The 12,279-nt window shown below is 36.0% G+C and overlaps 1 protein-coding gene across 2 annotated transcripts in view; it reads left to right on the top strand.

The window, feature by feature from the left end:
- CHD7 (chromodomain helicase DNA binding protein 7) overlaps positions 1 to 12,279 on the top strand; it is a 226,721-nt gene that overhangs the window by 206,503 nt on the left and 7,939 nt on the right. For both annotated transcript variants that reach the window (XM_051970149.1, XM_051970147.1), the window contains 11 exons: positions 1,056 to 1,255; positions 1,437 to 1,596; positions 4,442 to 4,531; positions 5,067 to 5,170; positions 6,587 to 6,716; positions 7,098 to 7,170; positions 7,325 to 7,382; positions 8,183 to 8,411; positions 8,693 to 8,901; positions 9,049 to 9,714; positions 10,386 to 10,546. In XM_051970149.1, the coding sequence (XP_051826109.1) occupies positions 1,056 to 1,255; positions 1,437 to 1,596; positions 4,442 to 4,531; positions 5,067 to 5,170; positions 6,587 to 6,716; positions 7,098 to 7,170; positions 7,325 to 7,382; positions 8,183 to 8,411; positions 8,693 to 8,901; positions 9,049 to 9,714; positions 10,386 to 10,546 (2,080 nt within the window). The remainder of the gene's footprint in view (positions 1 to 1,055; positions 1,256 to 1,436; positions 1,597 to 4,441; positions 4,532 to 5,066; positions 5,171 to 6,586; positions 6,717 to 7,097; positions 7,171 to 7,324; positions 7,383 to 8,182; positions 8,412 to 8,692; positions 8,902 to 9,048; positions 9,715 to 10,385; positions 10,547 to 12,279) is intronic.

Below are 12,279 nucleotides of genomic sequence, written 5' to 3'. Positions count from 1 at the left end.
TCAAGGGTATGTCCATCTTTGTGTGTGACTGAGATGGGAACTCAGGGAAAATGAGTAGGTTGAGGAACTTGATTAGGAAATTTGAAGGACTATGTATGTGTATGCATCTGTCTGTCTCCTAATATGAGGGCAAGAGTTGGGGAAGGGAGAATAATTGTGAACCATGTACTGAAGCTATTGAGGAAGGAAGGAAGGAATGACCTGGGGATCTGGGACAACAGTTGCCAGAATTGTAATTGGGTGGTATATACTAATAGAATGAACCTTAAAATGATGAAGGTACAGGGAGAACCTAAAAAAAATAGTGGTGACCAAGGAGTATTCTAATTCCCCTGCTTTAACTAGTAAGCTGAGGAGAATGATTGAAGATTCAGTCAATACTGGAAAAGATACTTCTACAAGTATCATGTTTCCCCATTGATCTAGCATGCATATTCAAGAGTTGATAATTTAAATTTTTCTTTTGAATGAATGGCACTATTGGATGCTTTTATTATTTGATTTTTGCTCCTTTTTCATAAAGAAACTCAATGCACTTTACAGTTTTTTTTTTCATTAATTTTCAGAACGTCCCTTTGAAATATATTGAGAGGACATACTAATATAGCACTCATCTTATTACACTGTTCTTTTCAGGGTAGTCACTCCTAACTTTGAACTATTCTTCTAGTTTAAAAGAATTATATGGCATTAAATCATAAAGATATTCATTTGAAGGGAGCAAGGTATACAACATATTCCCAAATCCCTGGATTCTATTAGTATTTTAGGACAACCCACTCTGCAGCTGATTTGGAAGGCTCATGTTAGACATGTGTACTTGATTATTTTTAGGGTAGTTCAGTTGCTGCATTTACAAGCAGTAAACTTATTACCTACTCTGTAAAATAAATTCTCAACTTTTGAGTGCTGAGTTTTCCTGACTTGACCTTAGATAAAAATATCATTAGTACTAACCAAAAATTTCACAGCATAACTGATTTATGAAGATTAAAATGAAAGCCTCATAGATAAGTGCCAGTGAAATGCCAACACACTGAATATTTTCCCTACAGTTGGGGTCGGTGGACTGACATCCTTTCTCATGGACGTTACAAACGTCAACTAACTGAACAAGATGTGGAAACCATCTGCCGTACCATCCTTGTCTACTGTCTCCATCATTACAAAGGAGATGAAAATATCAAAAGCTTCATTTGGGATCTGATCACTCCAACAGCTGATGGCCAGACCCGGGCCTTGGTTAATCATTCTGGTATGTCGGTGTCATTGCACTATTTGGGGTTCATTGGTGGCAAAGAGCTGGCTGAGACCTTTGTGACATACTGCTGTTAAAAAGATGTAACATAAACCCTATATTTTCCTGTCTCTTAAGTATAAATATCTGACTCTGACACTGCAATTTGGATGGTGAAAAGCTTTTATTATTATTATAGGCTTATCAGCACCAGTGCCAAGGGGAAGGAAGGGAAAGAAAGTGAAAACCCAGAGTGCACAGCCAGTGCTGCAAGATGCTGATTGGCTGGCAAGCTGCAACCCAGATGCCTTGTTTCAGGAGGATAGCTATAAGAAACATTTGAAACATCACTGTAACAAGTAAGCTTTTAAAGAATTAGTAACTGTGAGCATTGTTTCTTTTTGAAAATGTGTGGTGTTTTCTGTTTTTTTTTTTTTTTTTTTTTTTTTTAAAGCTCCTGGAATGTATGATTAGTGTCTTTTGCACAGCTGTTCTGTCTCTCTTGAAGCATCAGAACAACTCAGATGATGCCTGCCTGGGTGGTTATCAAGTCTTTAGAAATGATTTATTTCTAACAAACATTTGGTAAAAAGTTATGGTCAGTTTTTATGTGCTTCAGCATTTAGCTAACTTTAGGAAAAAATTTCAGTGGAAGCAGATTTTTTTTCCTCTTCTCTCTTTGTCCCATCTCATTAATATTTTCCAAGTAGAATATAGTAATTTAACAACACAAAATAAATAGGATATATTTAATTTGATGCCATTTCAGTACTTTATAGTGCCTATTGGGCATTCAGAAAATATTTAGTATAATTGAATTTTAATATCAATTATTAGCAAGCTGTTTCTATAACCACAAACTAAAGGAAGACCCATATATGTTAATGCTTCTGTGCTATTATTGAAAGGAAAGTTTCAGAATCAGAAACATTAGAAAATATTTGCTTATACTTCTGGGACTTTTTTACAGACCGATTTTAATGATGATATTTTCCAGATTTTATACATAAAGATTTTCTTCCTTATGTCTTCTCAATTTATAGTACTAATGCACTTTATTTTTAAAGGTAGCAACCTAGTAGTACCTTCTAAAAAGGCATCCCAAGTATTACTGTTAGTAAGCTTCCATTTGCTTGGGATTTATGGAAACCTTCTGATTTCTAGTCATATCCTTTTGAATTTTGAATGCAAACAAACCAGGAAATGAGACTCTTCCAAAGTAGATACATTTCCCTTAGTTTAATGTGGGAACAATGGCTTATGCTACCAGGCACTGCAGTTTCATTTCCCTCTCTAATAATTCTAACAGACTTCCTATCTTAGTATGGGTCCCTGCAGTTGCATTCTGCATTTGTAAGTAGTAACTAATGTTCTTAGTGTTTTTCCTCTTAGTCTTTGGGGGGGGGGGGGGGAAGGGGGGAGTTGTTAACCCAACTAATCTTTAGTAGTTTGAAAACATCTAAGCCCAGCCTACTTCATCTTTTCAAGCAATTCTCCTAAGCCCTGTTTGTATCTAAAATGAGATGCTGTCTGTGGGTAGAAAATAGGAGTTTATATTGGTTCTACCATAATTCATTGAAGTATTCCATTTGCTAAAAGCTTTAGGTTTTAGAGGGTAAGATTAATTCTGTCCTCCACCATTTCTGTCTCCTTCAAAAAGAGGAAAAAGATCTAGGATTCAATACAGACTGTTAATTCCTCTTGAAACAGGAAGACCTCCTGCTTCAGGTGGCAAAAGCCATCAAAAGCATCTACTAGTGTTGATTTTTACTTAATTAAAAAAATAATTCTACCAAAGGTTTTGGGCTACACTTTGTAGATTCTCTTTCTGATAGCTTTTGTACCAGAAGTATGTTATGTTCCTACTAGGATACCAGACATAATTATGCTAAGTGGTATCTTTGATTTTAACTGGACTCTCCTTCATTTGCTGCCAACTGTTGAGCCTACCTGTTGTAGGAAAAATTGAGATGTAGAAAATAAAAAATGGATAAACAAAAAAATATATATCTGGAGCTTTGGAGTACAGTCAGTCATTCTTGGCAGCCATTTATCAGTAGCCTAAGCCCTGGCGGATGACAGATGAGAAAAGGAAGTTGTGGATAGCCCATTCTAGTAAAATCCAGAATTGATGTGCAACACTGAAACTACCTGGCACAAATTATTTGTAATTTTAGAATTTCAGAAATAACCATTTGCTTCTTCCTTAAGAAAGAGGGTAGACATGTAGTAGTAAGTAACCTGCTTATATCTATGAGGGTGGTCTTCAATTAAGTGTAACACCTCAAGCTGGCCAGCAGGGGATGCTGTATTTGGGTAAACATAGTGTAAGCCTGTGGGATTTGCCAGGTGGATTTTGTTGCAAAGAATAATGTCTTAGCCATTGTGAAAATCCAAATGGGATTTGATTACCTTGGAAAATCTGGTTCCTGGCATTCCAAGTGATTTTGACTGATCCCTTGGAAATCACTCCAAGAGCTTCAGTAAATAGGACATGTTTCAAATACTGAGTAAAGTTTCTGGGTTTTTTTGTTACAGCTTATGCACAGGTTAAAAAAAAAAAAAAAGCTGGTACAAACTAGAGGGAGGAAACAAAAGTGATTTGCCCAAAGGGAGAGGGATTTCACTCACACACACACACATATACACAACTACCACCTTTCTCGGAAACAAAAGTTGTATAATCTGAAAAACCTGACATTCCATATTGAAGGTTTATTGTAAGGTAGTAAAACCAGATTTTATATCTCGTTTATTCCTACAACTTCTGATGTGCTTCCAAAAATGGTATTAAGGCAGCAGCTGAGGAAATTTTATGAGATAATGAAGCAGAACAGTGACTGAAAGCCATCTGCTCAGTTGTTTACAAACTTGCTTCAATACTTCAGAGGCGATGGTGGAGTACGTGTCCAAACTTCACAAGCTGCACGAGGTAGAACTAAATGAAATGCGCCTGGGTTGGGCTGAGCTTGGTCCCTCTCTGTGCAGTGTAAGCGGTTGCCAGGCAGGCCTGTTGGAAGCCAGCAGAAAGCACCACACAGAGGTGATTATGTGCCACCATCTGTCACGCTTCAAGCCTACCATACAGCATGGCTAATCAGCCTTGGCAGGATGATGGATGAACAGCAGCAGCTGCCAAAAGCCACTGTTGGCAAACAGTCCTGAAGTTAAGAACTTTTCCCCCCCCTCTGTCTTCCTCTCCAGGGTCCTGCTGCGTGTCCGCATGCTGTACTATCTAAGACAAGAAGTGATAGGGGACCAGGCAGATAAGATCTTAGAGGGTGCTGACTCAAGGTTAGTGCAAGTGCACATTTTTTTTCTATGCCTTATTGTAGAGATCGGTGTAATCTGAAAACATTTTAAACATTGCGTTTAAGAACCTTCATAAGCTGCTATCAATGACTCCTCTCTTTGTGCAACTTGAATGTGACTGTCTTAGTTTTGAGCTTAGTATGATAGGAAGCTGGGTGAGCCTCGTTTTTTTATTATGTGTGTGTATGAATAATGTTCCTATGTGAGTTACTTTTAGTCATTCTTTTAATTAGCTGATGATGGTTTGAAGGTATCCTTTTAAACATGTTGCCACATAAAATTTGTTTATAAAGGTAGACAGCAAAATGATTCACCTTGACCTCTGCTGTCTTCCTTAGCCTTCACTTCATCACATTGCCCAGATCTCTCCACATAGATTCCATAAGGAAGACTCTCTTGGTGTATATATATATCACACATAATACATAGGGTTTGGGGGCTTTTGTTTGTTTTTGTTTTTATTTAGTTATCATACTGGTGCTCGATTTAAGCATAATTTAAGCTATTTTCTTTGCAGTGAAACAGATGTATGGATACCTGAACCTTTTCATGCTGAAGTTCCTACAGATTGGTGGGATAAGGAAGCAGATAAATCCCTCTTAATTGGAGTGTACAAACATGGTAAGTGAGGCTTCCCTTTGTGTATTTGAATACAACTTGACTGCATGGCTTTATCTGTATTTTAGAACTCTTCACACGCCTTCTTCCCGTCATAATATTAATGAGTATAGTTCCAAAGGACTCTTGGCTTCTACTGTTTTTCTGCATTAAAAGTCTAATTTGAACTGTAAATATCAGATGCTGTTTTTAAATGTTTGTAGAATATTTGAGAAGAAAATATTTCTTTCTTGGCTGTAAATAAAACAAAACCATATTTGTTTTAATAATAGCCAAGTAGCACTATAGATCTCCATAAACTTTGCTTCCACGACTGCTTCTCTTGCTAATTCTGCCAACCAGTGTCAAAGTGGACGGTGGGCTTAACCTCTGCTATTAATCTGTACAAGTGCCTCCTGGGCTTTGTTCCAAGCAATATTTCACAAATGTCAGTGCTGAGAACTCCCGGCTCCCTTGAGTGGGATGCAGCCTTGTTAACTTTGAAAGGCTGGGGATGTGGAGCTGGCAGGATATATACAGTGAGCGATTCCTGATTATAATCCCAATTCTCTGGAGGTCGCAGAGGTATTCTCAGCAGCCCAGCCTGACTAAAGGGGAGAATGATGGCTTATAAAACCTTTCATGATTACAGTTTGGCTTGGGGCTCTACAGCAGTTAGGAGCAGTGTGTTGTAGTACAAATCCTAATTGAATTGTGCTGTTCTGCCTATGTACAGCAGCCACGTTTTGTGAGCTCAGCTGAGGCAAGTCTAGCCTAAAAATCATTTCCCTGCCGTGCACTGTTGGGCTCTGCCATTTTCCATCTAGTCAACTTGGGCAGTAAAAAAGCAAATTGCAGTGTATAAACCATAGAGGGAACAGCGTCATTTCCCTGACATGCATCATCCCAAACCTAAGAAGACAGGTCCTCAGGCCTTATGTAGAGGAGGTTTGGGGTCGGTTGATGGTACAAGTTCCAGCAGGACTGAAACTGTTCACAAAGAAGTAATGGGAGTGAAAAAAAGAGTACCATCGTAGAGGCCATAAAGAACCCATTAAGAAGCCTTTCAAATATTAGACAAAATTGGATCTGATTTAAAAAAAAAAAAAAAAAAAAAAAAGATGTGTGAGGGGATCTTCCTGGACATCATGTCATTATTTTATAATTTTAAAAAAGTATTTTCCTATTAGCATTGGTCATATTTTTTGTAATATTTTTGAAAATAACTCGAACTCCCAAAACTTCATATAACATGCTCATTCCTAGTATACTTTGTTTAAAAGCATATTTTTGTTTCCTTCAACTCAATATTGTTAATAACCTTGATTCAGAAACAATATGCGTCATGTATCTGTGCCATGAATCTTTCTGTGACAAGGCCTTTTTTTGTTTCTGTTTTTGTTTGCTTCATCTGCGGGGTGGTGGTGGTGATGGAAACAGGCTATGAGAAGTACAATTCTATGAGAGCTGACCCAGCACTGTGTTTTCTGGAACGGGTTGGCATGCCTGATGCCAAGGCCATAGCTGCTGAGCAAAGAGGAACAGACATGTTAGCAGATGGTGGTGATGGGTAAGAAGGATGTTTTAATATTTTAATAAACTTTATGGCAGTATCACATATATTGGCAAGATTCAATTTTTATACTTTTTGTTTACTATACAGAATTAACATGGGCACTTAAATGACTGCCATTGATTTGTTCTATACGGTACTTAATGTTAAAATACTAGTGACAAGCAAACTTAAATATTTATTATCTCTTGAATATAAATCTGGTCACTAACAAATAATTTTTTTTTTTTTTTTTTTTTTGCCACTTCATGTTTTGGTGCTATTTATTTCCCCCTTTGATAGCAGGCTTCAGATACATAACAAATGGATTATCATTTGGGAAAGTAAAGTTCACTTGTTTATCAATTTGATTTTATTTTTAAATTAAATTATCAATAGGGGAGAATTTGACCGAGAAGATGAAGACCCTGAATACAAACCAACCAGAACACCATTCAAGGATGAAATAGATGTAAGAACTTGAGTATTTTTGATTCTCAGTTCAATATTTATAACATAAGATTATTTTATATCCATAAAACATTAACTTTGTGAGGAAAAATACTTTTTTTCCTAAAAGCTAAAGAAAAATAAAAATCTAAAGAACTTGCTTTTTTTTTCCCAAGGAATTTGCAAATTCACCTCCAGAGGAGAAAGAAGAATCTATGGAGATACATACTACAGGTAACAGTGCATGAGAGTTGATGAAGGGAAGTGAATTTACATTGCATGATTTTGATTCATGTTAATGCCAAAGACATTAGACACTTTTGTCTTTTTTAGATTTTATTTTATTTGTTAAACATTATTAAAAATCATCTTTTCATACTGTTTGATCTCCCTCCCCCATAATTTAGCATTTTTTCTGTTACCTGTAAATAATTCTTGTTAATGTTTGTTTTATGATTACACAGTGGGATTTATCTATAAAAGAATGATTCAGGGTAATTTGGATTAAAAGTGTTAAGCTTTTGGGGTTTTCTGCTGTTGGTAATAATTATCAAGCATCATTAGAAATGCAAGAACTATTGCCAAATATAGAGATTAAATTTTACAATTGTATGTAGTAAATATAACCTCTTGCCCAGTATGTAAAATCATTGCATTATTGGTAAATTTATGGTCTTTTTGATCCATGAACTTGCTTTGAAAAAATATAGTTTAAGGGAGCACTTGTAATATAGAATGTAAGATATAAAATAAATTTATATATAACTATATATGTGTGTATATGTACAATATCTACATACACTCACATATTTGACAAATAACCATATATTTTTCTGAAGCAGTAATTTCATTTTTACACTCGAGTAATTAACTCTACACTAGTAATTATTCCAAATTTATATTTTTACATTTTTAGGGCACTGAGCCATCCTTTCTGCAGTGTGGCCCGAATGTTAATAAGTCATCTTATTTTGTTGTGAATTGCAAAGAAGCAAGTAGGCATTTTTTTAAAAAAAATTTTTCCACTCCCCTAGGCAAGCACAGTGAAAGTAATGCCGAGTTAGGCCAACTTTACTGGCCTAACACCTCAACCCTGACTACCCGTCTGCGCCGCCTCATTACTGCCTATCAGCGCAGTTATAAAAGGCAACAAATGAGGCAAGAGGCACTAATGAAGACTGACCGACGAAGGCGTCGTCCTCGGGAGGAAGTGAGAGCCCTGGAAGCAGAAAGAGAAGCTATTATATCTGAAAAACGTCAAAAGTGAGGTTTTTTTTTTTTTTCAGTTTTGTTCAATTCCCCCCACATGCTCTTCCTTTATGTTCTTTTTTTTGGGGGAAAGGAAGTGATTTGTAGCCCATCATCAACTATATTAAATTTATGGGAAAATTTTAAAAAACCAAAGCGTCTCATATTTGTTTTTCCCTTGAATATTTCATTGATTAGTTTGTGAAGGGTAGGGGTTGGGAGGAGACTAACAGCTAGCTAGCCTTAATCTCTTTTATTCAGATACATTCAAGATATTATCTTTCTTTTTTCAATAGATGGACAAGAAGAGAAGAGGCAGATTTTTACCGTGTAGTTTCTACTTTTGGAATTATTTTTGATCCTATGAAACAACAGTTTGACTGGAACCAATTCCGAGCCTTTGCCAGACTTGACAAAAAGTCTGATGAGAGTTTAGAGAAATATTTCAACTGTTTTGTAGCCATGTGTAGGCGAGTATGCCGAATGCCAGCAAAGCCAGATGACGGTAGGTATACTGATGAATAAAAAAGACTATTAAATTATAAATAAGCAACTAAAAACAAACATAAAAATATTGTTTATAAGTTAATTAGTTGCAGTTTAGAAACTAGTCTTTTTGTTTTATCAAGATAGAGTTGCTTTTGTGTTGTAGAACCACCTGATCTCTCTTCCATGATTGAGCCCATCACTGAAGAGCGTGCCTCTAGAACTTTATACCGCATAGAACTGTTGAGGAAAATAAGAGAACAAGTTCTTCATCATCCTCAGCTGGGAGAAAGGCTAAAACTCTGCCAGCCAAGCTTGGATTTGCCGGAGTGGTGGGAGTGCGGTAAACATGACAAAGATCTGTTGGTTGGTGCTGCTAAACATGGAGTCAGTAGGACAGATTATCATATCTTGAATGATCCTGAGTTGTCTTTCTTAGATGCCCATAAAAACTTTGCTCAAAATAGAGGGACAGGTAGTGTATCTTCCTTAAACCCACTGGCTACTGGATTCAGTCACACTCCTCCAGTTATCTCATCAACCCACATTCAAGATGAAAAGATTATAGAACCAGCTGAAATTAAGATAGAGGAGTCTGACCATCCAGTGGTCAAAGAAAAACCTGAGACTGAGGAAGAGGAAGGCGATCCTGGAGAAAAAGACATGAAGCAGGAATGTGAGGCTGAGACATCTTCTGTTAAAAGTGAAACGAAGGATATTGAAATTAGTGCAGATGCAGATCCAAAGTCCATTTCAGAAAAAGGTTCTGAAGAAGATGAAGAAGAAAAATTAGATGATGATGATAAATCAGAAGAGTCTTCCCAACCTGAAGGTAAAGCCTCCTCACCTAGTTCTCTGTTCCAGTTATGAACAGTTTTCCCTGACACATACTATCCAACAGAATCATGCTCAACTTTATTCTATGAACTTCTCTGTTATATTCCCAGGTTGCTCTTGAATATTAAGTTATTCATTAGTTTTGATATGTTAACCTGATGTATAAACATGACAACTTTCATACATTCTAAACTGTATAAGGAATGGGTTTAGACAAATGTGTGATTTTTTACTGTTGAGTGACAAGAGGTTGCATTTATACTTACAGTGTACCAGACATGACATGCCAGTAAATGAACTATTCTTCTTGAATTGGAGAATAGGGAGAGGTCCTTGAAGAAGAGTTTTTTAATTAGTAGTAAATATCCTACCCAATATGCTATCATTACTCATTTTTTTCACAGTCCTTCTATATAGGTAAAGGGATAGAATCAGGGCACACAAGAAATTTTCTCTAGAAAGTAACTTGTTGGTGTCTGATTACTGCAGATTACTCAAAGTAGAAATAAAGTACAAAATGATATGTTTCAGCCATAGCTGTCACTTCTAGTGAACAATTGCTGGAAAATTACCCTTTTTTCTCTAACTTAATTCTTGTTCTGCCTGAGTTTCAGTTACAGGCACTATCCTGTTTGTAGTTCATGCATATCAACTCTTCCATTTCAGCAGGAACTGCTTCTCAGGGGAAGAATTTTGATGAAGAAAGCAATGCATCTATGAGCACTGCCCGGGATGAGACCCGGGATGGATTTTATATGGAGGATGGAGATCCTTCTGTAGCTCAACTCCTTCATGAAAGAACTTTCACTTTTTCTTTTTGGCCTAAGGTTGGTAGTACTTTATTTCTTTTTGATCAAAATGTATGAGGTGGGAGATAGTTTTGCAAATTGTTCCCTTTTGTATTTTCCCCAAATAATTATAGAACTTATACTTGTCACCTACAAATTTTGTATATGATTTTTTTTTTTGGTTAATGCTTGAAAATCCCTGAGAAAAATGTTTTTAGCAGACTACCCAATAGAAATGGGGTGACAAGCCAAGGTTGGTTGGGGAGCAGGAAACTGTAGAATGTGCTTACAACTTTTTTATGCAATGAGGTTTTGTGTGGCTTCTTTGATTAGATAGTATGGTTTACTAACATGTATTATTTCCTTGTAATCTATAGATTATTGTGTCAACAGAATCACACTCAAACCTAGGGTTACATGAGGCCTTAATCCAATACAAGCCAGTCTTTCTAAATTCACTAATCTACTTTAAACATTTTTCTTTATTCTTTGAATGATTAGCAAATATTTCTGTATCATTGTTTCTAACCAGAATAAGGCTCAGAAGTTTTCTCTGTGCCAACATTTCATTATATCTTTTCTCCTTTATATGGGATCATGTAATGATAATGAAGCTGAATTATGGATCTTATCTACAAAAATGTTTCAGTATTAAAACAAAACTTTAGAATTTTAGAAGATTAAATTCCATGTAGGGCGATGGATAGAGTATCATTAATCATTTATTTCAGTCTCAAATATCTAATGTTAAATATGATTCTTCAAAAAATAAAAGCAAGCTGTGTAGGTAAAATTTTATTGTTTAGAAAGCTAATCACAGTGCAGTAATGACGGTGGAACAAATGAGAGATTCAGAGTTAGAGGACCTGGTTCATTTCCTGCTTCTCCCTCTTATTACCTCTGTCAACTTGAACAAATCACCACATATCTTTGGGCCTCAGTTTCTTCATCTGTAAAATTAGGAGGTTAGACTGTATATATGACCTGAGGTTCTTCCTAGTTCTGAGTCCCATGTTCTCTGTGACTGTGAACTATTTAAAAGGAGATGTTATGTAAACTTAGAGAAATTAGTTTTATTGCTGAATGTAGTAATTTTGCTCTAAGTCCATTTTCAATTTGGTTCTGTTTTGAAGACTAAAGAAATAAAGTAGGAATATTTGTAATCACAAATAGAGCTATCTGGTTTAAAGCAAAATAAAACAAAAAACTTGCTTTAATAAGCTTATTTCAAGGGAAAAGCAGGTCATCTGTTGTAGCTACTAAGATCACTGATAGATTATTCCTGCCAATCAGGAAGTTAAAGGATGACCTTATATCTTAATCATCAATAATCATTGCTTAAGTTAAAGGAATAGAGGGATACTGAAAAAATGATTTTTTTTTTTAAATTTCAAGATCATATTCTCAGAGTAATTCTTTTCCTTTACTGTCTCCTTAGTTCCTGCAGAAATTTATCTGCTTTATTGAATACAGAAAGGAGCTTCAGAGATGATTTGAAGGGTTCATAGTAACAAGCATTTTTAATCTGTGGCAACTCAGTCTAAGTAGACTAAAAGCTGTAATTAGAATTTTTTAATGTACACGCTTCAATGAAATTTGAAGTGATAATGGGTGTGGAATGCAAATTGACATTCATTAGATGTCCCTAGGTTGATGCCCATTTCATAATACTGAACTTTATTAATAGTGACGCTAATGAGGAACAACTTTCTGGTGTAGACTTTTAGATCCAGCCTGTTGGATGTGAAGGTGCCAGAACTCGGGATGCTAAA

This window comes from Antechinus flavipes, chromosome 1 (genome assembly GCF_016432865.1).
Source record: "Antechinus flavipes isolate AdamAnt ecotype Samford, QLD, Australia chromosome 1, AdamAnt_v2, whole genome shotgun sequence".
Taxonomy (NCBI): domain Eukaryota; kingdom Metazoa; phylum Chordata; class Mammalia; order Dasyuromorphia; family Dasyuridae; genus Antechinus; species Antechinus flavipes.
This window is presented reverse-complemented; position numbering and strand designations above follow the sequence as displayed.